Source organism: Idiotropiscis lumnitzeri, chromosome 13 (assembly GCF_059441095.1).
Source record: "Idiotropiscis lumnitzeri isolate Australia: NSW breed Sydney's pygmy pipehorse chromosome 13, RoL_Ilum_1.0, whole genome shotgun sequence".
Classification (NCBI taxonomy): domain Eukaryota; kingdom Metazoa; phylum Chordata; class Actinopteri; order Syngnathiformes; family Syngnathidae; genus Idiotropiscis; species Idiotropiscis lumnitzeri.
Genome location: NC_142403.1, coordinates 4445337 through 4472365, shown reverse-complemented (window position 1 = coordinate 4472365; position 27029 = coordinate 4445337). Strand labels below are relative to the sequence as shown.

The 27029-nt window shown below is 38.1% G+C and overlaps 1 protein-coding gene across 4 annotated transcripts; it reads right to left on the bottom strand.

Annotated features, from left to right (window-relative positions):
* Positions 1 to 1348: 1348 nt before the first annotated feature.
* Positions 1349 to 18561, bottom strand: efcab7 (EF-hand calcium binding domain 7). 4 transcript variants are annotated; one of them, XM_088313745.1, is made up of 15 exons: positions 17879 to 18561; positions 17174 to 17382; positions 16921 to 17007; positions 14745 to 14946; positions 12929 to 13017; positions 12549 to 12587; positions 11368 to 11439; positions 10789 to 10930; positions 10481 to 10590; positions 9105 to 9268; positions 6194 to 6327; positions 4960 to 5108; positions 4666 to 4875; positions 2268 to 2375; positions 1349 to 2128 (listed from the first exon to the last, which is right to left on the bottom strand). In XM_088313745.1, exons 1-15 carry the CDS (start codon positions 18006 to 18008, stop codon positions 2048 to 2050), a joined length of 1926 nt encoding a protein of 641 aa, XP_088169871.1. In that variant the 5' UTR covers positions 18009 to 18561; the 3' UTR covers positions 1349 to 2047. The 4 variants fall into 4 exon arrangements, with proteins under 4 accessions (XP_088169871.1, XP_088169872.1, XP_088169873.1 ...); XM_088313746.1 differs by having other exon boundaries at positions 10789 to 10927; positions 17879 to 18560; XM_088313747.1 differs by lacking the exon at positions 12549 to 12587.
* Positions 18562 to 27029: the final 8468 nt, after the last annotated feature.

Sequence of the window (27029 nt, the reverse complement as noted above, 5' to 3'; positions counted from 1 at the left end):
CCTGACTGTAATGCTTATGTGCATCCACAATATTAGTGTCAATGACTATTGTAGTGGCAGCACAATGGACGACTGGTTAGCATGATGGCCTCACAGTGCAGAGTTGATGGGTTCGATTCGGGCTCCGGCCTTCCTGTGTCGAGTTTGCATGTTCTCCCCGTGGCTGCGTGGGTTCCCTCCAGGTACTCCGGTGGGAACCCACATTCCAAAAACATGCATAGTAGGTTGATTGAATGCACTAAATTGCCCCTAGGTGCGAGTGTGAGCGCGGATGGCTGTTCATCTTTGTGTGCCCTGCGATTGGCTGGCAACCAGTTCTGGATGTATTCCGCCAACTGCCCGAAAACAGCTGAGATAGGCTCCAGCACCCCCAAGACCAGAGTGAGGAGAATCGGTACAGAAAATGGATGGATGGTTGGACTAGTGTAGTCACACTACCACTAGTACATGTCACAACATGAGTCGCTGCCAGGGCAACTTTCGTGCCAATGTTATTCTGACGCAAAAATTATCGCGTGAATGGTACAAATCATGCATTCCAAATCAAAACAAGGAACTGTATGAATGCTGGGAAAGAAAATCATTTACAGTATTGCTACTGCAATTGCTGATACAAGTATTCATATTGGTATTCTGGATCAGGAAAAAAAAATGCTGCACGTTTAACAAGTGACCAAAATAACGAATTTTGATAGCGATAATAAAACGCTGTGCAAGGGAACGTCGCAAAATCCCAATGCTTACAACAAAACCTGAATCAGATTGATGTTGAGCCCCATTTATTTTATTTCCCCTCAGGGCCATTTGTTATAATATACAATGATTATTGCGTGATATTAAAGTATATTTTCAACTTTGGCATTTCCAGTCTGCATTAGCTTTCACATAAAATGAAGGAAACTACAATTTTGGGTTGCGGAGTGGGTTGAGCCAATAAATATGGAACACATTCACATCAATACATAATATAATTTACAGTACAATACAATTTAAATATATTGATCTCTGTCAACTCTATAACAAAAAATGACTTGGTAAACCGGAATGAAAAGTAAATAGAAATATGTTTAATAGTTTTATAAGCATATTAAACATTAAATTGTTTTAAGGTTGTTCCACATTCAAAAATATGTCCTCAAGAGTGTCACTCTTCTGCATTGTGTGAGCGGGTGAAATGTTCAGAAATAGCCTTGAGGCCATTACTGTTTGCCTGTTGCATCACTTTGTTTACTCATCATAAACTGAGCAAAGTTGAACATCGGTCTTGTGATATCACTTGTTTGCAGAGTGCGATACATCAACTAAATTTGTTAACCTCACATTTTTGAGAAATAAAGACAAAGGGAGATAGCGAAGCCACCATTTATTAACATATGACGGAAATTCTATGTGACTTGATTCTTTTCAAAGAAAAACAATCAGTCAAAAATGAATAACATGAAATAAAAAAAGATTATGCATTGATTACACTACTTACAACAACACAAAATATGGACTAACATCTCAGGGTGTAAACCAAGCCTGTTGGAAACGGAAAAGCAGACTGGCATAAACTACATCTCATGTGGCAAATGACATTTAGTTAGCTGGTTCTACTATTTCAGCAGATAAAGTCAAAGGGCAAAGAACAGTCTGAGAGTTATAAATAGGAGGTCAGTACTCAGCTGAAAAGGCCAAGGGCATGCAAAGTTCAGACCGGAGAGTAACGCAGAGCCATGCATTTCATTCAGAATCAGAAAGGAATGGTGACAACTATATGCACCCAGTATGTCCAGTATTAGTACTAATCACTTTTTTTAGCTTGGTTTTGCTCTGCTGTCTCATGCAAGGTCGACATTGCAAATGAGAATTTGATCTCAATTATCTTAACTGAATAAATAAAGGTTAACTAAATACATAAAGAAAGACAGTAAGAAACACAAGGCTCTAACTGCAAGATTTCCTTCAGTAATCAACATATTTGATGCAGCCTATTCCATTTTTTTTCAGGGCTTCAACAAACTATTGGGTGTCACAAGCATAGACGATCAGCAAACTGTATGTAGCTCTATCTAGAGGGAAGCAAAGTCTCCACACAGTTGTAGCTCCAATCCTCGTTTTCACTGATGGGCAGGACATGTTGGCACACCTAGTGGACAACACAGATGGCTGCATTAATATCAAAAACACTTTGAATACATTAACTACTTCAGAAATGTTCAGGTGATTTTGGTAGTTCTTGATTCAACTGTGACTAGGTAATAATCTCAACAGAAAAAATGTCCTACCATCTTAGTTCTGGCTGGCACCTCGATAGCAAACACATTTAAGCCTCTACTGCTGCAGCAGTTGATGTTGTGCTTGTTGTTGACACGAACTGTTACTTTCTGGTTGGACTGAAAAAAAAAACAACAACATTGTAGTCACTCTGACAACTATCATATTTTCCATGCAAAAAACAAACCAAAAAAAAAAAAACATTGATAATGTGTAGTGGTACGTTCGCTGTTCAGTGCTCCTCAAAATGCTCACTGGGTGTCACTCTGCTGTGTTCACATCAGGGTACATAGTGGCTGGAGTTGTGCCGACAATTCATTACCCCCTGGAGGAAAATGTTTCCACCTCCATGGTGACTCCAAGCGACCTCACAGCCGCCCAGCAAGCACCTTAATAATAACTCTTACCCCAAACAAACTGGAATTTGAAGGGTTTAAAACAAAAATGAATTGATGTTTCATATTAATGACAAGAACTGACCTTGAGTAAAACAAGCAAAACAAAAAAACATGAATAAAATATTAAAAATGGCAAACTATCTGTACATGGCTAAAAATGGCCGGAACAAGCTAGAAGGGTAGTAAAATAGAAAATGAAGGCCTAAGGGTTAACTGTCATAAGTCTAGATAACTAAACACGGCTTACCTTTACAACAATAATGATCACATATATGCAGTATATTGTTTATTTATAGAGATCAAAATGTAATAATTAAGTTGTACAGTAATTTCATGAGTACAACTGCACTACTTCATGCCGAGTTGTGATTCAAATATCCACACATTCATTCTCTACGCCACTAATTATGTTGAGTAGCAAAGAGCTGGAGCCAATCCCACTTGACTTTGGATGAAAGTCAGACTAGACACTGGGCTAGACGCCAGTCAATCACAGAACATTTACAGTAGACAGAGCATTTTCATCATCACAAAGTGGGAACGGAAATCATTCACAGAACTGTCTAGGGCGTACATATATTAATCTGGTTTACATCAGGGTAAACAGAAGCATTGTGGGGAATGGGGTGGGGTGTCATGGCTACCTGGTGTTAGCAACAGAGTCCTAAGGTTACGGCACTTTCAACCACAAATACCAAAGATGCAAATATTTTATGGCAACATGACGGGGATGCTCGATCATCTAGAAAAGAAGTACGTTGTGGCTGATGCCATTTTTCATTTGGACACGTTCAATTGTGTCTAAAAGCTAGATGTAGTTAGCAGACACAGGTTACGGTGTGGGTATGATGTAACACTCACGCTAATATGACATCCTTTATGGTACGCTAACATACTGTAGGGTCTGCTATGAATTAAGGAAGCATGAGCCAGCAAACTCACATTTGTTAACAACCAGTGTGTGTTTGTCCGCATTTGACATTGAAGAAAAAAGATCTCACACACTCTGTCTTGCGATTGGAGTGTTGCGTTCATGAACTGGGAAATACCAGCACTCAAAGTAACATATTTGCAACAAGCCATCATTCAAGCCATCAAATAAAAATAAAACACATAATTATACTATTATTTTTGTTTGTAACATGTGAATTGATTTTGTAAATTAATTTACTACTATTAAATTATGCATAATAGTGAATAAAAGCAAAACATTCTGGATAAAGTTTTTAAATAAAAAAATGTAAAAACCAAAACACATGATTATTTAAGTTTTCTTCAGCACAGTGTTTTTACCTAATTTACTACCATCCTGATTTCACGACCTCTTACTTTTGAAAAGAGGGCTTGGTGCCCAAGTAGAGTGAAATTTGTTTTCAAGTATTTACCTTTATATTTCTAAACAGTTTTGTAGTATTAGTGCAACTCTGCATAGTGTATAGTTTTGCTTCCATTTTAAAATGCACCAAAAAATTACAATTACTAAAAAAAATAATGGCCACAGTATTGCCATGAATTTAAACAGCACCACCATTTATAACCATCTCAGGAAATGCCTGTACAAGCTGCAAAGTTTAATCACAGTTGAATGTTGTAACACTGTACTTATTTTTTCTACATACGTAAAGAATTCAAGCTGTAAACTAATTATGCTTGTATAAAAGCAGCTTATTGCTTGTGCTACAGGGCACAATTTATGTACGACCCAATTAATCGACTTGTTGTCTAGTTGACCAACAAAATAATCATTTGTGGCAGCCCTAACCATCACTGAATGATTCTCATAGCCCTCACTTAAAAAATGTATAAAATCTATAAAAAATAAAAGTCAGCATCTTAAGAAATTCTCATACAGTTCTTGGATGTATGCCTAAACTATGTATAGTGGAAATAAGAGTATGATGCAATAGTAGTAACTGATTTGCATTAGTAACGGAAATCTGCAAGAAGCTATCACAATTAGGATGAATTTGTGCCGAAACAGAGAGAAACCTTGTCAAATGTTGTAATCTACCTTGTTGACGACGAGGGAGGATACTCTGTGTTCTCCACTGTAGGTGTAGATGAGCACGTTGTCTTGACCTTTCAGTTGTTTGGCTGCTCCCTCTAAAGTGATGGACTTCTGCAGGGCCTGGTTTAGAATCTTGGGCCCGGAGTCCAGCCTGAGAGGCTGAACTGATGGCTGTGCGCTCTCACAGTTTATGTCTATCTGGAACGGGCAAGCCTGATGACGTGGGAGATCATATTAGGGAGGGAACAAAAAAGACTGCAAATGCATTTCATGTACTTGTGTGAAATAAGTGAGAACCTCGACTAGCTCCAGCATACGGTTGTAGCCCATGGTTTCGACAAGTGCCCACAGGTCATCACTGTCGCCGTCTTTTTCTGTTGCCTCCATCAGAGTCAGTTCCATGAAGCCCTGTTTTGTCAGTTGATTCTTTCTCATGTCAAAATTCTCTGTTGACAAAAACGTTCCCAATGCGAATGATTGGAAAGTATTCACACTATTCGGCAGCAATAGTTGTCCTGGGCCGATGCCCATTTTTAGGATGGAGGATGAGAAATTTTTAATAAAGGACAGACAAAGCAAGACGAGAAGTGGATTTTCACCTTTCCCTTAAATAGTCTCTAACCCGGTCAAGTACGGCATGTATAGAATTCAAATATTAGCACTTGGTGCAGAATAAAATCCATATTTCTCTCTTTTTTATGGCTGAATTTAGCTTTTGTGGCTTTTAATCAGGTGTGTTTTATAGTACAGAAATTGCAGGTACGTGGACGTGAATAGGAAATTAGCCAGCTATGGAGTTTCAAGTAATGTTTATGAATTATGAAACCGCTGCAGTTCATCATAATCATCATACATTTATTTATTTTTTGGCACAAGGTTAAATGCAAGGACGGAAGCGCTTTAAAACGACAAAGACGGACGGCGATTATTTTTATGAATAAGGATGAAAGTGTAAGGATAGAAGGGTGGTCGGTCGCAGATGGAGGATGCAGGATGATCCTGCAAAATAGGGTAAAGTGGCCATCTACGCAAATTGTCACACTGCAATAAAGTACAACATTCTTGACACATTCAATTTCATATTTAGGCTACCAAAGGCTTTTTTTTTCATTTGAAATAGATTATTTCGCATGAAAGCGAAAAATCATCATCATGCCTCTGGATCCGAATGAAAAAACAAGGTTATCATTTGAGCCTTAGTCAAAAAATTTTGGTTACAAAAAACTATTTGAATTTCAGTAATATTTCATATTATTCAAGATCAAACTGGATAACTATTACATTTTTTATGCTGTTTTAAAAGTGTGATTTCTTTTATGCAGTCTAGTGGGCATATATTCTGTGATGTTTTAACCTGTGTTTTAAACCTTATTATGTTTCTTTTATTTTGGTAACATGGTTTCTTTAGTAATCACATACAACATCTGGTGGAAGATTTCAATTTATCAAACACCCTTAACCTCAATTTTTGACACGATAGAAACATAACGCGAGATGAACATTATGAATGAGTGCATTTAACGAGTTGTACCTTTGCAGATGGCCCACGTCCCCATCTTGCACGCCTCTCCGCTGATCATCAGCTCCAAGAAATTATATTCCTCAAGACTTAGCAAACCATTCCCATCCAAGTCTATGATGTCAAAGATCTCCGACAGTGCCTCCCTGTGGCACAGTAAGGTATTACTGGACTACTGATGCTGTAGCTTAGCAGTCTATTTTCCTAAGTGGCAGAAGAAGCATTTTAGAGACTCATTTTATAATTATGATGCACTCAAACACCAAAACCAAATAGGCATCGATAATTAACATAAACAAGCAATGCCATCGTTTAACAAATAAGCAAACACTTCTGAATCAAACCAGAAGTTGTTACTCAAGGTAGAGAGTGAATAAGAATACTTGGCAGTTGAGAATGAAACAAGCATATTTGTGTTACACAATTTTGAACATGCATAAAAATTAAATTACAGCATAATGCAGTAACTTCTGAAAAAATCTGCAAAATTAAGACCATCAAATAAATACAGATAAAAAGAACACAAAGCAAAAAACAGAATTACAAATCTATACAACATAGTTGATATCTTACCCGTTTGCACAGGAGCTGGAGAAGGTAGAAATTCATCCATTCCTACACCCGTATATTTATTTATTTATATTAGTATATCCCAGTCTTTAGGAATATTCGTATATCTATCTATAAATAAAATAAAATATGCTATTGAGAATATTCCAATTCACAATAAATCTTGTGTAACAATATAATTTTTAGTACTGTATTTTCCGGACTATAAGCTCCTACTTTGTTCCTAGATTTTGAGAGATTTTGTGGCTTTTTTGTGGATTTTTCTTGCTCTATAGTTCAGAAAATACGCGAAATATTTTTTTTCTCTTGGGTCTGTTCTGTTTTAATTAATAAAGTTGTTGCTGTGTTAAAAGGCACTATTTTAAGAATCTGTTTATGTACATTTATGTCCATTCACTGTTCAAAATCGTTCTGTACATAGAAAACTGCAGCTGATAGCCTGGTGCGGCTTGTATATTCTTTTTTTGTTTTGTTCTTGCTCCAAAAAGAGTTTCTGCGGCTTATACACAGGTGCACCTTATACACTGGAAAATACTGTGCATTTTAATTCAATATTTTATAATTTTTTTATGTATAACTAACACATCAATATAATACTTCCTACGTACGTATATTATACCATTATCTTTTAAATAACAAAGGTTAATTATAATAATATGTACAATCATGCTATAGCTAATTCCATACACTGTGCTTAACTCAGCCCCTCCACTCCGCTATACTGCTCCAAAAAGAGATTTTTAAAAAAATATATTTATGTTTTAACTGATTGATGATATTGTCGAAAATCCCTATTTAGTTGTCTGTTCCCTATTCTAACCCAACAGACAGAAGCACAAAACTTTTCATAGTTGAAATTATAATCTCCCTCTCATTCAAAATACGTTTCTTGGCAGACTACGACATTGTGGACAGCTGTCCAGCCTTCTCTTGCACCATCATCGAAAAGACATATTCACATAATGTATTTGTCACACTCAATTTGTAGCATTGACGTCTCAGACTTTGGCGAGCATTGGTGTCCTAATGTGCACTCTGCAATGCTGCCCCAAAAGGACAGGATCGGAAGAGTTGTTCAGTCTATAGAACAGGTGTAAGTTTTGGGGGAAAATTTAAAGTGCGCCTTATGGTCGCTTGTATGCCACTTGGCAGTAAATTCTTTCTTTATAAATTAATTCTGCAATGTTAAATCAGCAAATCTTAAGACAACTGGTTTGTGTGGTGATGAAATCCAACATTATGGATGATTCTCGTTGCTTTTTTATCAGTATATCCAGTGGTTGTAATGCAGTTTTGTAAGTGTGTCAACAGTCATTTAAATATGGTAGCAATAGTGAACAGTAGAGAATGTGGAGTGATTTGAGGGTATGTTTTGCTTTTGCCAGGACACAAATGGTTCTTGAAAGTTTGGATTGGATATGTTGCCTGAGTGCTTTCCAGAAAATTCTCTTGCCAGTCATTAGCACAAGGATTTCACTTACGCTCCATATACTTATACCCTCTATTGATATATCTATTTTATTCATCAATTTAACATTTACAAATACCATTACTATAGCTTTTTTTAAATTTATTGCAAACTTGTCTTTATCAAACCATATTTCTGAGTTAATTAATTCCCAAATTTTCTCACCAGAAATTAGAATGTTAGTGTCATCTGCCAACAGCAAGAACTTGAATGAAGCCCAAAGCTGAGTGAATGAAACTCAAAATGCTTGGACATTGGTGTCCCCCAGGGGTCAGTGTTGGGGCCAAAATTGTTTAGAATGGATATTAATGATAAAATATTCAGAAGTGCGACGGCGATTTGGTGGCTTGAATACTCAAAAAAATTGAAAACACCAAAATGCGGTATAAATCTGAAACACTATAATTTTTCTTATTAAAAGTTGAATACGCTCACCCATTACGTTCCCATACACATAGCCCAAAACTCAAAACTCAGCTGCTCACGTCGCGTATGCATTTACATCCCATACAAGTAGTATTCGTCAGCCCTTCATGCTGTTCTGGCTACCTTAATAACCCAACAGGAATCCTTCCAACAATTTAACAGACTACTCATCTACTATTTTTTTGCTAGCCATCAATTTGTTTTTTGCGGCACAGATTATTGAAGGAGAACACAGATCAGAGATGAAAGGAGATTTTACGGATGTGCATGGACATGGACATGACAGTTACATCACAGCACGACATAGCCTGGAATGCATACACAACAGAATTCCACATACTGTAGCGTGTAAATGTGAAATAAAGCCTTTAGCCCGTACCCTACTGTAAAAAATAATAATTGTTTTTTTGGGGGGGAGTTGATGTTATAGTATAGAATCAAACAAGCACACAAACATACCGAAAATCGCTGGTGAGGTCAAGTTCTCCAGTGTCAGTCTTGTAGACAAGTTCTGTGGATTTATTAGAGACATTCTTTCTGCTTCTTTTCTTTAATCTGCAGCCACTGGAGAAAGGCAGGAGGTAGTACGCTCCAGCTTTCAGTTCGCCTCTCCAAATGTACTTCTGTAAAACATTTTTTTTTTTACACTGAACAAAATAGTTCTTTTTTACACACCACAAAATCAAATAAAATTCAAGACAGATAATACCATAGATTATTTTAATGAACTTGTTACGTTCAAAAGCATTGTATGCGTGGACCTTTTCGGGCGGAGTTTGTCGCTCCTAAGTGTGCTTTTTCTCCTGGCACTCTCGATTCCTCTTTAATTAAATAATATGCTCAATTGAAGACTCTAGGACTGTGTCTGAATGTTTCCACCAGTCCCTATATTGTGCACCATATGGAGATCATGCCATTTTGTAGGGGTGTCCGAATGTCCAGAGAATAAAATGTAGTGCACTGAATTACCCACAATGCACTTGAATGAATAGTGAATAAGAGTGAATACCTCCAATTCTGAGAACATGCTATTTAGTCGGAAAAAGGGGGATCCCTCTCCAGTTTGGGGATGGTCCTGCTTCAAGTAGAGGAGTTCGGATCGTTGCGGCAACTGCTATGGTGCAGACGACCCAGGACATGCTGGAGAAACTTTGTCTCACACCCGCCTTGGGAATGTCTCAGGATTACACCGGAAAAGATGGTGAGAAGGAAGTCCGGGCTTCTATACTTAAGCTACCGCTCTCCCAACGCGATCCCCGCATAAGCAGAGGATGCATGGACTATCCATCCATCATCTCTACCGCTTCTCCTCACTAGGGTCGCGGGGGTGCTAGAGCATATCCCAGCTATCTTCGGGCAGTAGGCGGGGGACACCCTGAATTGGTTGCCAGCCAATCGCAGGGCACACAGAGACGAACAACCATCCGCACTCACAATCATACCTAGGGGCAATTTAGAATGTTCAATCGGCCTGTCATGCATGTGTTTGGAATGTGGGAGGAAACCGGAGTACCCGGAGGAAACCCACGCAGGTACGGGTAGAACATGCAAACTCGACACAGGAAGGCCGGAGCCGGGATCGAACCCACGCCCGATGCTGTCTCTCACTGTGAGGCCATCGTGCTAACCAGTCAGCCACTGTGCCGCATGCATGGACTAATTTAAGTTTATTATTTCTAAGATTTTTATACTTTCAGGATGTATAACTTTTTTTCTTCACAAATATAGGGGGGGAAATATTCCAAGGAATCCATGACTACATCAACATACAAGATCGAATTGGAGAATTATTTAAAATCTAAGTGATTATGAAATGCTCTGAATGCAAAACCTACTTCTTTATCCTTTGTTCCAGTGAAACACATGAGTGTCGAGTCCTCTTCTGTATCGCCAGCTAACATCACAAAAAGAGCTGTGTCCACATTCATCCAGGGGGAAGGCTTGTCTTAATAACGAAGCAAAAAAAAAACAAAAAAACAAAAACAGTCAATATTATAATTTTTCAATTTTTTTGATTTATCTAATTTCTACATTTAGAAAGTTCAATTTCCTCATATAAATATAAATGAAGGGAGAGAATTTATAGGCTACTATTGCACCATCTTTAGTCAATTGACATGGCAAGGAAGGTGTTATTACGTACCAGCTCTTTGGTCGAGGCTCATTGGCTGGATGGTGAGGGTAACACTGGAAGTGTGAGGCAGGTGCAGCTGGTACTGCAAGGAGCTGATGGTTCCATCCTCTTCCAAGAAAAAACATCCCCTGACGCAAATGTGGCTGCTCTGCTGGGAGAATAAAGTAAAATATAAATGGAAATAATTGGGAACGTTTGTTTGTTTCAATAAGGCTAATTAGCTTTAGTTTGACGAAGATACATGCTAAAACAAATTTACTGTACTTATTAAAGCAATTGATTCTTCTTTGTACATTTTCAAGAGTGCATACACCACATATATAAAGTTAGCAAAGGGGCCTCCCAGCGCAGCGGTGGACGGTTCGATTCAAACTCCGGCCTTCCTGTGTAAAGTTTGCATGATCTCCCCGTGCTTGTGAGGGCTTCCTCCGGGTAATCCGGTTTCCTCCCACATTCCAAAGACATGCATGATAGGTTAAATGAATACTCCAAATTAGGTGTGAGTGTGAGCGCGGAAGGTCGTTTGTCTTTGTGTGGCTTGCGATTGGCGAGCAACCAGTTCATATTCATACATCCAGATGCACGCACCCGAGAAATCGCGTGCGTGTGCCCAAGCACATCGTCCTCTTCCACCGGGCACGCCCGCTCTGCAGCACGACTCTATAGCAAAACAAAAATCCTTCTCTCAGACTGTATGGAAATACTTTGTTTACTTGGTCACCTTATCATTTTTATGCTTTGATGATCTTGAAAAACTGTGGGGAAAATGCAAAAAGTGAATAATAATTTGATTGGACAAATGCTTTTTTGCCGCACTCTGCAACTGCTTCCACTCCTCAAGAAAGATGTGCCTCTGAGATATCAATGTCCACTCATTTTGGGGGAAACATGACTCATTTTCGGTTCTCGTTAATCCCAAAGACTTGATTCATCCAAGCATGCCTCTATAGACTGTCCTTGCCTTTCTGCGTAGAAAATGGCCTTTTCCAAACTATTGCCACGATGTTGAAACCATACAATTGTTCCAAAATGTAAGAGGAATAATTAAGATTCTGGAGGAACATAATGATCACATTGATAGATTATTTTATCAGAAAAAAAGTTTGTTTTAAGATTTGTTCTTCACGTATACTACAGCAGCAGGAAAGGCTGCCAGCACATATTGTTATACTCATGTTCATCCTGAGGAGGGCAGACATGTTACACATTTCAGATCTCTAAAAATGAGTTTACATTTATTGTATTTTCTGTATTGTGAATGTCAGTGTGTTCGTACCATATCAAATCACTTTTCTTACACAGGAAAAAAAAATCTACTGAATGTCAAAAGGCAAATTAGGATTCATGAATATCACCAAACAAGACTCTTGATTGTTTAAACTGCCTGGGGTAGTTGAAGTTAAATACCCCCCAATATACAATCCGCAGGGTCAGGAACAATGCTCCTCATGAGAAAAAAAATTACCTTAGTTTTAATGTAATGAACTACAATCCACTAACCCACGCCCAAATACAACGTTGAAAGCACTTAATTTGGTGCAACGCTATTCAGACTACATATAAATAATGGGAAACGTTTAGTTCTTTACAACTTGACATCACATGGGAGACAAAATTGAGAAAAATGTGATCAATTCAAACAACAATGCTGTCATGGGATAGATGAAGCAATCGGGTCATTATGTATTTTCTTGTTGACTCAAAGTAACCCTGCTGAACTCAAGCGAGGAGAGTAAAAACAAACATGCGGGAAAGCAACCTATACTTACAATTGAGGTTTTTTGAAGTGGTTTTGCTAATGGTGTATCCTGCACACAAATGAAATTCCATGTAAAACCAGTCTTGCGCAAGTTTTTATAGGTCTTATTGAAAAGAAAAAAAGAAAACCATCTCAAACCTGTTGTGCTATGTAAAAAAAAAAAAATAAGGACACGCAAAGCCATCTGAATAAAATATGCCCTTGACAAGTTATCCTTGCATTTGATAAAAAAAAAAAGGACATCAATAACATGAACATAGACCGACCACTTATATATCTATCTATCTATCTATATATATATATATGTATAAATTAATAATAACATTATATTTCTTCATTTAGCCCAAGGATTGTTAGTAGCTAAGGGAGTTGCACTGGTATTTGACTGACCTTGCTGGTGCTGGATGTTGCAGAGATAGAGTTTGACTGAGATGATCGTCTACTGCGTGCAGATGAAGTCCGGGTAGACGGTCGGCTGTCTGAATACAAACACACACCCGCTCAAACAACTATACAATTCTAGAAAAGGAAAAATTATATATTTTTTAAATGTTAAGAAAATAAAAAAAAATAGATTGACATATCAAATAAAAAAAAAGTAAAATGTTTGCTAATGGAATCAAAGAAAGTATGTTTTCAATGACAACCAATGGCTTACATAACAATAAGAGAACTGAATACTGAAAACAGAAATGTGCTAACAACTAGCCGCCATCTGTCCATCCATCCATTTTCTATATCGCTGATTCTCACCAGGAACACAGGTGAGCTGGATTAAGCTGACTTCGGGTGAGAGGCGGGGTACACTTTGGACTGGTTGCCAGTGAATGATGGTTTAGAAATTGAACTAAGATATAAAGTAATGTGTTGAAGTATAACAGATGCACAGATACTATACATTAGTGCTGGGTGATCTGGAAAAAAATATCTATCAAGATATAGGCCATGTATACCACGATAACCATACACCACAATATACACTAGAGATGGGTAACTTGAAGCTTCAAATTTGCTTCATGAACCAGTCGTTGTATTTTTTGACTCCTTAAGATGGCACTGTTTGCTTAGATAAAGGGATTTAAGAAATGTCAAGTCAGTGAACTTTCAGCCCGATGTTGAACAGAGAAATTTCAAATTCTGATCACTACAACGCGCTATGGCTGCTTACCAGTTCTCATTTTATTAAGAAGTGACAATAAACAGACCAGTATCAAATGAGGAATGCATCCAGTAGTCCTGCTGCTGCTACGTTATATTATCACGTCAACAGAAGCAAAGGAGAGGAGATAACATATTTTTGCTCAAATATAGACATTAAGCTAAATAAGCCACTGGATATATAAATGAATATACATGAATGCATGCACACACACAAATCCTACCCTCCTTAATTCTGATTATTTTTAAGGATTAAGCCTAAATACAATATGACAAATGTAGATCCAAATGAGCAACCCAAATTGTTTTCAAGCTGAAAGAACAACACATTCAACATGTGCAACAGGGAAGCATTTTCTGTCAGCTCCTTATTAAAATGTAACAGGGATAAATCAATATGTGGGAGAGGCACAGTAATGTGATAATCTTGACTACTGTGTGGGAACTCATTTGTTTTTGCAGTCGCGGTTGGTCTGGGTCCTCCTCCTGACCACCTTTTCAAATCCCTCATCCTCTCCCCAGTGAGTAGTCGCGGAATCCTCTGAATCAATAACATGAACATAGACCGACCACTTAGATCAATCCCATCTATCACTCCCCAGTGGCAGGATTGTCTTTACCTTACTTTAGCAGGATCTCTGACTCCGTTTCTACCGTGTTCTGTACAATATTGATGGTTTCACTTCTTAAGGTTGACTTAGCAGTTGAGCAATCCGTAAAAACACATCTTTTTTGGCCAAAGCCAAAGTCTGTGGTTTTCCATGGTGTAGATGAGTGTTTGTCAATCTGCTAATGGCAGAAATGATTAGCGCTTCACAGTTCCTTTCCTCCAAACAAGTGGCTCTAATTGTGCGGTTTTCCTGATGAATGAACCGTCCTAATGAGGTGATTTGTCACAGAGGAGTGAAAAATTGATCAATAACAGAGCTAATAAATTCATCACAATAAAGTGCCGACGTGTATTGGGTGTGCATCTAAAACACCAACAGTCGACAAGGCAACACATTTGGAGCCTTTTATACAAGCATTGGAATAGTTATTCTACTACCTTTTTGAAGTGTGATGTCTGGATCTGACCAGGTTGTTTCTGGAGGCTGAGATGGTGTTGTTGATCCTGATGTCGTGGAGGGTACAGGAGAGCTGTCCGGATGGCTGCCAAAGTTTTGTCTCTTCAGCTTGGCATCAGACTGGAGCTTCACCAAAGAGGCCATCTGACATTTCTCTGCTGTGGATACAAGCTGTCTGCAAAACTGACAGCAATAGTAAGACCAGCACATTACCACCTCTAGGGTACTGCAATAACAGAAGATAAGCACACCATTTGAAAAGGAATTGATTGAATCGATTACTGTGTTACATCACGTTTTAACCAGTATGTGACAAGTTAATGTCATGTTTTGAAACAAAAATTGCTCATAGATGAGACAGAATGGGGATACAGGCACTAATGTTACACCACTGATTCACCAACTGGGCAGTCGATGTAAGAGCTACTTGTTGCAGTAAATGCAATAGTATCAATGACTTCCAGTTTGGCCACTGAAGACTTAAGACTTGACACAGATCATTTTAGCCTGATAGGCTGGAAAAAAAGGACAGGCATTTTTTTTAAAATAAAAACAATGTGGGACAACAATATCATTGCGGTCTTTTGGAGAGGCATACATCATAGTCAGCTTCCTTTACTGTCCGGGACTGAGACAAAATAGGAGCAGGCGGCTCGGAGAACTGGAAAGAAGGGGGATGGAGTACGTTGTGAGTGGACTGAATTGTTTATCACTGTTTAACTGTCAACCAAGATAGCATTTAGCAGCCAACACAATCATCGTTGGTCACCGTATTGTCTGGCAATGTGTGAACTTCTCCGCTCAAAGCAACCCGTGTATGCTTATTTATTGAAAAACCGTGTGTGCGTGGATAGTGGTGGGAGTGTGGTTGGGGGGTTGGCTAAAAATAATTTTCAAAAAGTGGGGCGCTGCCAAAAATGTTTGCGAACCACTGCATAAAGCCATCTCTGATTAAAGTGTATTGTTGGCCAGTGTTATCCATCCATCCATCCATCTTCTGTACCGCTTCTCCTCACTAGGGTTGCGGGGGGTGCTGGAGCCTATCCCAGCTATCTTCGGGCAGTAGGCGAGGGACACCCTGAACTGGTTGCCAGCCAATCGCAGGGCACACATAGAAGAACCACCATCCGCGCTAACACTCACACTTAGGGGCAATTAAGAGTGTCCAATCAACCTGTCATATATGTTTTTGGAATATGGGAGGAAACCGGATTACCCAGAGGAAACCCACGCAGGCAGGGGGAGAAAATGCAAACTCCACACAGGAAGGCCGGAGCTGAACCCACGACCTCTGCACTGTGAGGCCATCGTGCTAACCAGTTGGGCACTGTGAAGCCAGGACAGTGTTATCTTTTAGTCGATTTAATTATGTAATTACAGCACTGCATGTCTGAATAAAGTATAATATTATGGCGTGCTATTTTTCCTCAGCAGGGAGACAGGAGCACGGTTAAAATAACGACTATAGAGTGACATACTGTCGATTTACGGATTTGAAATTTACTAACGGTCCTGAAATACTGGTGAAGAACTATAATTCAGAGATGGCGATGACGGATGCTGAATTAAAATAACAATGACGGAGTGACGTATTTTGGAACAGTTTGGTTCAGCTTGAAATAATGACGAAGTAACAATAATGGACGTGTGGCCTGGCCAGTGACAGAGTGAGGGACCGGGCAAATTTACTGACGCACCAACCTCTGGGATCTCACATGGACAATTAGCATCTCAGTAACGGTCAAAAAGGCTAAAAATGTACTCTCTTTCTTACAGAACCCAAAAAGATACTGTATGCAGAAGTGCTGATATATATTGGTTGGGACCATTAGGAGTGTTTTATTATTATTGTCTACATTTTTTGTTCTTGTAAATGTACAAAACACACAATAAAACAATTAAATTCTATCCCGTTGAGGTCTTTCTAATTTTCGTCTGAGACAGGTATATATATTGAAATGACTGAATGGGCTTCAACGCGTTATTTGAATGTTTGCATGAAGATGTTCATGACAGCTACCAACAACACACAAAAGAAAAGACTTGAAGATGAGAGTTTCATAAACTGCACAAAAGACACACAAAGGCCATACAATAGCATGGGCTAAAAAGGCCAAATAGAAAATATATATGCACTCTCCACACATGCACACTTACCTCTACATAGTCAAATTTGTCATCCTCGTTGATGCCGCTTAATGAGAAAATGGCTTTCACCTCTTCTGGTGTCATTTTTTCTCCTCCCTGACAGGTTTGAAATATTTAACGACCAAAACACTTGATTAAAATTCTTAAGCATTATAACCATCAGTATGTATTATTTCATATATATTAAGATCAAAATGATTTGACAACATATAAAATACCACAAAAGGTGAACATGTCAAATGCAAAATATGTAGTAACTCACAGTTGTAAGGAGTTTTTCCACTTCGTTGTGTGTGATGTAGCCATTGCCATTTTCATCCAGCTTTTGGAAAATTCCCATAAGATCATTCTCAGTTTTCCACTCCCTTTTCAGGATCTCACAGAAATCATCAAAATTCATGTGCGTTGTTCCCGGGGTCCAGTATTTATCAAGAGTGGCTTGTGAGGGATTTCTACCAGCTAACTGGAGAACTATGAAAAATTAAATAAAAAAAAAAATGAATGAATGAATGGATGAATGAAATAAGTTGCAAATCATACCAAGAATTCAAATTCCTGTTTGGGGTCGTTTTTCCTTGCCAAATATATTACCATGTGGAAGTTTCATGTAAAGGGGATTTCCAAAAGGAGATATTTTTTCCACATTATAAAATATGCATTTCCAACCTTGCTTTTACTGCAGTCATTTGTAATGCAAACCATTTCAACATGGCCTGACACTGACAAACTGGTCAGCAGGTTTTAGGAAAGAGTGACATTTTAAATTATTTTGGGCCCTTTCACTGCATTTCATCTTGACTTTGTGAGACACAAGTATTGAATTGATTGGTAGCGTTTATACTTTGGAAATAAGTGTAAAAAGTTGACAATTAGTCTCTGATGTCATCCTGATTTTACGTCAGTGAAAGGGGGTCTTTGTGCAACAACAAAAAGTAGGCTTTTGCGAATATTTTGAAAAACAACTTACCTCGACATAACTCGTTTTTCGAGGAGATATTTGTCAGACTAGATCTGAACACACTTAGGAAGGCGGCTCTGCACTGCAGGTAGAAAGTCTCCTCCTCATCATGAACCTCCGATGAATCCAGGTAAGACATTTTAGCCAAGTATTAGTGCTTAATGTTCGCACCCTGTCTCAGAACGACACATTTTAACTAATTGGTTTAGAGATTTATCTACTCATAATCTATTATGACACAAAAACACCAGATGACTCGTGAATATTAAATTGGGTTGTATAGCAACCTACAAAAAAAGACCGTTGCTAGTCAACAACGATGAAGACGGTGTTCACCTCTAAAGCTCACGGAAGAAACAAATTTTAATGTCCGAATACGAACTGAAATTATTTCGTCGCCTCCTTTTGCAATTCCAAAAATAAAATGAATCCCCATACGTTATATTTTCACGATACACTGTAGGGGCATGATCGTCGTTGGAGCGCGAATAATTGAAATGTTTGAGTTTGTCAGAGTCACAGAAAATGGCTCCGCATGCTAGTGCTGCATTCGAGGAGGTGGAGACTTCCGACTAGGAAAAGTGTATTCGAACGCCCCTTTGAAATGGGGGGTCCGAGTTGGGAAATCGGAAAAAACAGGACCCGGAGTAGCGACATGGCAACCCATCTTGTAATCATCATTATGGCAAACCTAGTACGCTCCTTCGTCGCTCTCTCTCGTGCACGAACATTGTGTTGCGTTTCATGAATTCGTAAATACAACAACTCAAAGTAACAGAAAGACATGTTTGTCACGACCCCTCCATCCCACGGCAACACGTAACAATAATACATCAAAAATGAAATTAATGACAATATACATTACACTATTATGTTACATTGCTAAAAAAATATATAAGTACATTTTGATTCTGTAGCTCAATGTAATGCTTTTAAATTATACATACTAGTGAAGCAAAGCAAAGTGTTTTGGATAAAGGTTACATAAAACATAAAATAGTAATAAAAAAAACAATATCCTGCAATTGTTTGTTTTACTCCACTCAACTCATCTGTATTCATAAAGCACTTTAAGACAACCACAACTGTATGCAAAGTGCTGTATGTGCAGAAAAAGTAAGTCATATAATGACAAACAATACAACAAATTAATAATGAAGACAGAAAAAGCACAAACACAACAAAACCAAGTTTCATACTGAGTCAAAAGCCAAATAATAATCATAATAAAAAAAAATTAAGATGAGTTTTAAAGATGGGAACAGAGAGAGATACCTTCTGAGCCTTCGCTTAATCCTCTGTACCTCTAATAGTATCTGGTTCGCCTAACTGAAGCAGCAAGCATCTACGTAAGGATGGAGGAGATCAGCGAGGTAAGGCGAGTCTATTTAAAGATTTGAAAACAAATAACAGAATTTCAAAAAGAACTCTAAAATGTCAAGTGACGCCAGAGTAGGAATTATGTGCTCCCTCTGACAAGTAGCAGTCAAGAGACGAGCAACAGCATTTTGGACCAACTGGAGACGCTTGATGGAGGATTGTCTGACTCCGAAGTAAAGTGCATTACAGTAATCCAGCCGCGATGTGACAATAGCATAAATTACTGTTTTGAAGTGATGTTGAGAAAGGAGATACTTTACCTAAGACAGCTGCCTAAGCTGAAAAAGGATTGTTTTAACAACAGCACCAGTTTAAAATCACAGTCCAGTTTATACCCAAGTTTGAGACAGTTGGCTTTTGATAAGGAGCCAGGGGGGCAGTGCTTTTTCCTAATTTTACTCATCTGATTTCACTTCTACATTAAAAAAAAATCTTGATACTCGAGAAGAGTGAAATATGCTTACAAGTATTTCCTTTTGTATTTCTAGTTACTTTCATGGTAATTTATAGTGCAAGTATGTATCGTCTTCACAATAGTTTTTGGTTCCATTTTTAAATGTACTAAACGTTTACTGCTAAAAATGTTAGGGCCACAGTATCGCCTTCAAATTAAGTTGCACCATCATTTATATGGTGATACAAGCTGCAAAGTTTAAAATTTGTCGATGATATTTTATTGTTCTGCATTTCAATGCAAATGACTGCTCTTTAAGAGGATGTACTTTAATTCTTTTTGCTCTAACATCACTATATCAGTGGCATTTAAAAAGCCACAATAATTCATAATTTATCGTGATACTTTCTTGGAAAATATATTGCTCTGATTTTTTTTTTAATTGGGACAAATCTAATCAGAGGTAAATGATCCGGCCAAGGAAACATGGAGTTTTCGAGTCTGCTGGGTGTACCTGCGAATCTGCGGCGTTCCCACCTATGCATGGCAAATGATTGACAACATCCCTCTGTGTCGTTTTCTGTCACTAGAACCTATTCTACGCTCTTCTTGTCGAGGCTCGAGGTGTTTTAAAATAATTAAAATGATAAGAGGGGGTCAGAGAGAAGATTTTTCCAAAGATAATTTTAATAATATTCTACTGTCATATCAGATTTATTTTTTTTTTTTTAAAACTGCAAACTCCCTCAATAAGGCTGTTTGTCGAGTGATACAAGACACTTTATTTTTTTAAAGCACCAAAGGATGATGGGCCATGCCGATGTACTTTAAGTTCAGTAAATGCTGTTCATGTATTTATTTCACGGCTTAAACTAGTTAGCCACGATGCAATAGTTTTTCTCTTTACTGAATAGCGATCACCTTCCAGTGTGAAACGCAAACAATTCACTAATACTAAAATTCCCAGGCAGGTATATAGAGAACAAACATACTGCTAGCATATCAAAATGCTTCAAACATGCTCAAAAATCGATCCATCTGTGTGCATAGGTAAAGGGACCAGTACATATGTATCGAATTCTTCATCAAACACCAGTGACCCAGTTGCAGTCATACACGTGTACACCAAATTAATTTTCTTGTTCTGTTTAAAATTGTAACGGTTTCTACATTTGAACATTTAAAGTTGGTCTATCAATGAAATACAGTAAGTGTCGGTTCATATTTTTATGTTAACCACTGATGAAGCCAGTGCAAGGATATAAAGGCTTTATAGAGAGCTGTATTTTATGAGTTGCCATATTTCAATTGCCACACTTTCCTGATGTACAGTACATAATGACATCTCAGAATTTAATGACAGGAGACACGAAATGGCAGGGATTCATCCCTTGCCAAATTATGAATGATTTACATAGCACTAAAAATAGTTGTATTAGAACCACTTAACACAAGAACCATTTCCTTAGCCAAGGCAGACATTTGGTGTCTGGCCCATCCATCAAAGTAAGCATTAGTTTTTAATTTCATAGTGAAGTCAAGAATACATTTCATGAGCTAAGTTTACAGCAGATTCATAGCACTCACTTGCTTGTCACACTCGGGTCCTGAGAAGCACAGAAGGGTTTTATTTTAGGGAAATGTAAATGTGTAGTCGGTTTATCAGTGATGGGCAGAAATGTGAAATGGATCATTGCATTTATTTCATTATGTAGAATTGATTGTTTCATTAAACAGGTTTTGAAGCAATTAGACAAAATGAGAGGATTAGAGGTTCAATTAAAAAAAAGAAAAGAAAGGATAGTAGATGGATGCAGATGGATTCATTCAGTTATTACATTTTTGTATGGGTCTGTTTAGGATCTGTGGGAATGATGTTCATAATAGCACATTTTGCTCATCAGTATCGTGATTCAACTTGCAACTAGAAGCTGATTTCAAGAATAAAATGTCTGGCGCTGCTTTGAGAAAACAACTAGAACACACAGTTGTTTTCCCTTTGATATTTATGTGCATAAAAATAAAGGTCAAAATCATTCGTCTAAATCACCAATAGAAAAACAGAAGGTGAAAAAAGTAGAAATCTTGGGCTAAAAAAAGTTTTCCTTTCATTGAGGGCCAGACCAACATTTCTATAAATAGATGTTGAGATGTTTCCTTTGGTCAGTACTCGAGAAGAGGCGGGTGTGGCAGGACAAATTTTGAGTTATCAAGAGAACCCGTTTTGAAGATGTGCGACAATAAAATAGGTGAGACAACGGAGTTGTGGAGTATCTCAGATGAATAATTCCAAGAGTACGTGAAGGTTGGGAAATTGTGTGTTATCCTCCAGAGAGATTCAATTGAAGGAATTAAATGGAAAATCTTCCATTTAACTTGGATTTGAAAACATCTTTTGTGACACACTTTGTATGTGTGCCCAGTGATGGACTGGGGACCCGTCAACTGTGCTACCCCACCTCTCTCCATGTCACCTGCGATAGGCTCCAGCTCACCTGTAACGTAATGAGGATAAGCACTATCAATAAATGGAAAACGAAAAAAGAATTGCAGCCTTGGCCCTCTGGCTGTGACTTAGGTACCGTTACAGCTTCGACCCTCCGGCCTTATTCATAAAAATTGTCAGCCTCCGACCCCGTTCCCTTTTGATGCGTTCAGAGGCAATTTTGTCGTTTGCCCGTTTCGTTGAGCAGGTTGAGATGAATGTTTGGCTGCCTCCCGACCACGTAACACGCACAAGGGCCGGACTAAAACAAACCTCCGCTTGCTTAATTGAGCTCTTTTATTTAAAAATTTGTCACCCCCGAAGAAAAACTTGAGCCCGTTCTGCCCCCAGGGTGGACTGCCCAGCTCTGACTTCATGAATGTAAAAAATCTTGTGTCGACTGGTATTTCCAACTGCAACTGAACTGCATTTCCAAACAAAATGAGCGCCTTAACTTTAACATCTTATTTGTTCCCTGTCGTAGGCATAGAAACTGTGATGTAACACAAAGAATGATATAATATACATTCTAGTGTCTTTTGAACAGGTTTAAACTCACAGCCAGTCATGTTGAACAAGGCGCAATCAGATGATGTCATACTGTCCAATCACCTTTTTCTTTTTGCCTTGACCAGATTAGACGGAGGTCAAAATTGGAGTAATTGCTGGATGCATTCATCAAGGCCAGGAAAGAGCTAGAGGAAATATTCAGAAGACAAAACCTTTCTATGGTCTTAAATCTTTGAAATTGGCGGAAATGTCTCATCTCATTAGGAAGGCCTTTCTAAATCATTGGCTCTTTAGATGGAGGGATGATGGCTTTATTACATAATAAATACTCACCTTTGACATGTCTTTTCCTTTCACAATAGTTTTGTGAGAAGGGCTTTGTGTGTGTGTCTGTGTTTTTAATAGATTCCAAATCCCTGGAGTGCATTTTCCTAAAGTTTTCATTTTTGTGCATCACTCGTCTTGCATTTTGCAGCCAACAGAGGGCAGCAAAGAACAGAAACATTCGCTGTCTCTCCACACACCTGAAATCTGAGTTGAAGAGGCAACACGAGCTTTGTATATGTGCACAAAACAACTGTGTCCATAATAATAATAAAAAATTGATTAATCATATTTCAAATGATTACACCCTTGTTTACGTTGTTTTCTTGATAGAATGTCAATAAAGCAAAATGTTTACACGTATTCTACAGGCTTTATTATTGTTTCTACGCAACGTTATCACAATGTTGTTTTGCGTCAGTGCAATACCTAGAATAGACTTCTAAAGGGAAACAATCCCAGCCAAGATAAATTTAATTTCTTTCTTTCAAGTTTCCTAAGTCTCCAACTTTAAGTCCACCACAGAAACAGACACCTGCACTTGTGAGTTGTCACAATGATAGATATGAGGCGTCATGGCTCTCAGTTTAGTGGGTCTGAGATTGAACAAACAAAAAATAATCTCCCATCTCTGTTCTCAAAGGCCACATTTATATTTGGGATGTTACTACTTTGGTGCCTCATCGGATTTTTATGGTAGAATTCCCCTTTTGATTCAAAATGGCTCATTAATCTGCTTTCTCCAGAATGCCCCCTTTTTATTCATATAAGAAAGACTAGTAGTCATATTTTTTGTCAATGGTAACTTCCTTTTTTAAAGCATACCTTTTTGTTTGCTGTCTTTTGGTAATTCAATAAAATACACATTGTCCGAGATATCTAACTCTTCGAGATTTTTTTCGTGCTGAACAATTGTATTAGACCATCACCCTATGGAAGCTTTTTTCCAGCACTGACCTAAGTTAACATTAGTAGTTGAATATTATTTTTTGTCCAGTTACTGTCATTTTTAATTAGCATACATATTTTTGCGTCTCAAAAGGCTTCACATGCCCACAGTGGACAAATATCTTAACTCCCCAGGAAGGTGAGGAAAAAAAACACTGGGGAAAAGGCCAAATTATGATTATTAATGTTGTCATTGATACACAAAAAACAATACTGAATAAATTAACAAGACATCTCACAATTTCTTGATTAAAATGTCAAATCACAGATAGTGATACTTAAGAATAGACTGAATAATGTGACTGCAAGCTGTTATTCCATGCGAAATTGGCATGAAAATCAATTGATTAATCAAAATAATATCATATAGTGAAAAGCAAACATGCTAATAAAAATTTGCATTTGATGTTACAGTAAATTATAAACCTTCAAACAACACAGAAGGTGCAGTCCAGTTTGTTCTAAACTTATCTTCTTGTAAGATAACTATTTAAATTGACACGGTAAACAACAGAAGGTCTGCGTTTATGTAAAGTTTTCTCCAGAATGCTAACTGACGGTGATGTTGGTGCCTTGCAACAATAGCAACAGCTCGCGGTGAAAAGGACGGGTGTACAGTTATAGCCTCTTCGGCGTAGGCATTTCCCCGTTTTTTTCTGATTTTCGTGAGTCCAAAGAAACCTTTGACACAACGTACAAGGTATGCCCAATCGCAGATGACGCTGTTAGTGGGTCTAGCTTCTTATTTTCGGGGATGTGCTACGACCTGCGATATATGAGCAATGTGAGGGAACGCTAGACATGTCGTTCTAAATTCCACGGTGATACGCATTGATGTGTTGAGAGTGATAAATGGTTGTCTCTTCAAAGAAAAGTCAAAGCATTGTCATCTTTTGATTGAAAAGTAAACTTGAAAACAGTAATGTGATCTTTCAAAGTAAAAGTTAAAATGAGTTAAATTCATCTTGATTGCACTGTATTAATGTTGATGAATCATAATTGAAAAGTTTGTATGTGGTTTGTTTTGGGACGGACAAAAAAAACCAAAAAACTCCATGACCTAAGAGCTGGCAATTCACTGACTTGCCTTGTGTTTGACTCCCGCTGGGACTGTGGGATCAGTTTGGTCTACGTACTTTGCCAGGAGCGGAAAAAAACTGATACAGAAGAACTGGGACATGGGAAAAGTTAGAGTAATCTGAAGAACGGGTGTCCACACATCGGACATCTTTCAAACACAAGTTATGTGTCATTTATAACAACACAAACAAGCTGAAATTGAAAAGAAGTACGTCAGCAAAGCAAAGGCCAGACTATTCAACTAAGAAATAGCCATACGACATCCCATGAGTGGGATAATTTGTTTGTAATGTGTCTTATGTTGTCCATAAATCACACATGAGTGCAATGTTTTTTGAAAAACAACTTTCAATTTCCTTTATAAACTATTTTTATATTAGGCATCAGTAGTAGATCATTAAGTATTTGAAGAGAGATTAATCTGAATATCAACAAGCTCTTCCCAGAGTTGTCAGACTTGCAGGTGACCCCAGCTGACTTGACTGGACAAGAGGCGTGTTACACGCTGGACTGGTTGCCATCGAATCGTAGGACACATATAGACAACCTTTCACACTCGCATTCATGCCGTTGGACAATTTTGTGAGCGGGAGTCACTAGGTCTGCGGACAGCAGGTAGCGCCAGGGACCACATGAGTAGTTGAGGGTTTTTTCAGTTTCAAAATGTTTGGTGAGCTTTTGAGCTTTCCATGCATGTAAAATGTGGGAAAAAGCTGGAACACCAGGAGAACATAGAAACGACACACAAAAAGGCCTGAGCTGAGATTTGAATCGCTAGGCTGTTCCTGACCGAGGTCTTTGAACCTGAACTCAAATCAGTTCAAACATTTGGTTCCACGTACTCACTTCATTTCAGGACCAGCATGAACACAAATGGAGTCACAAGGCTATTAGATTTCCCAAGGATTTCCCCTTCCTACTACTTGTCTATTTGATTTGCTTCTCGCCGCATCTTCTTTGGCATTTACCATAAGTAACATCAATGGACGCTTGTTTGAGTAAGACAATCCTGTTTTCTACGACCTTTGGAGAAAAACAACATTTTTCTATGGTTACACCAACACGTCAGTGAGTAGATTTCCTGGGGAAAGAATTAATTTTATTATTTTAGGCACATATTATGCCTGCAGCAAAGCAATTCTTGTGATCCAATCTTACAATAGTGAATGGTGGAAAGTGAATAGGGCTGATTGTCAGATGGCAAGCTTGTTTTCCGACAAGGTTGTTAGAAATTATGTTAATTTGTTCTAGTAAGAGAGCTGAACATACATGATGCATTGTGAATGGACACCCCAGGAATGTCACATTTTTTGTCACATGGTGAATCTGTGAAATTTATCTGTTTTGCATGAACCTCCTTAAAACAACAGACGTCACAATGTTGAGCAGATAGCAGCCGACTGGAACTGGGCATCTGTGTTTTGAAACACGCATTTTAAGCAAACAAACTATAATTCAAAGTTGCTGGAGCGTTCTGGCCTCTTGTTTGCCGGATCCTGAAATGCGATCAGCTGATAGTGATAGTATCATAGAGCAAAAGCTGCTCCATTGTAAAATGCTTGTTGAAAATTGGTCTGTGAGCTGATTGAGAAGAATAGGAGTGTAAAAATGATTTAGGGTAACCTGAGGTTTATCACCAGGCATTATTATCCATGTATCAGCGGAATTACCAGAAAAAAAAAGCTTAATCAAAATCAAATAAGCATGCCTGAAAGATTTCCTCTTTGTAGCTTCATTGTGAAAAGCACTTGATTAGTACAAGAGCAATACAATTAACCATTTCCTTCGTCGACTCAACGCTGTTTGGCTAATCCAAAATATGTGTTCAACCTCTTGTATTCTCCCGAACGCAGTAGCATTTGTGAGCAAGAACAATTTATATCATAGCAATATTAGCCTAACGGCCTAATCTATTTATTTATTTATTTATTTCTTCAAAGGGGAAGTCAATCTAAAAATGTTCTTTACAACGAAATGTTCAATGTGCCTTCACTAGTCTAAACAAAGCATTCTGATTAATATTGTGGTTGCGGAAAATG

Coding starts and splice junctions, on each gene's coding strand:
- efcab7 (XM_088313745.1), bottom strand. CDS start 18,008: ATGTCTTACCTGGATTCATCGGAGGTTCATGATGAGGAGGAGACTTTC. Junction 14,947..16,920: donor ACAAATTTGACTATGTAGAG/GTAAGTGTGCAT, acceptor TATTGCTGTCAG/TTTTGCAGACAGCTTGTATC. Junction 10,591..10,788: donor GAGCCTCGACCAAAGAGCTG/GTACGTAATAAC, acceptor TTCGTTATTAAG/ACAAGCCTTCCCCCTGGATG.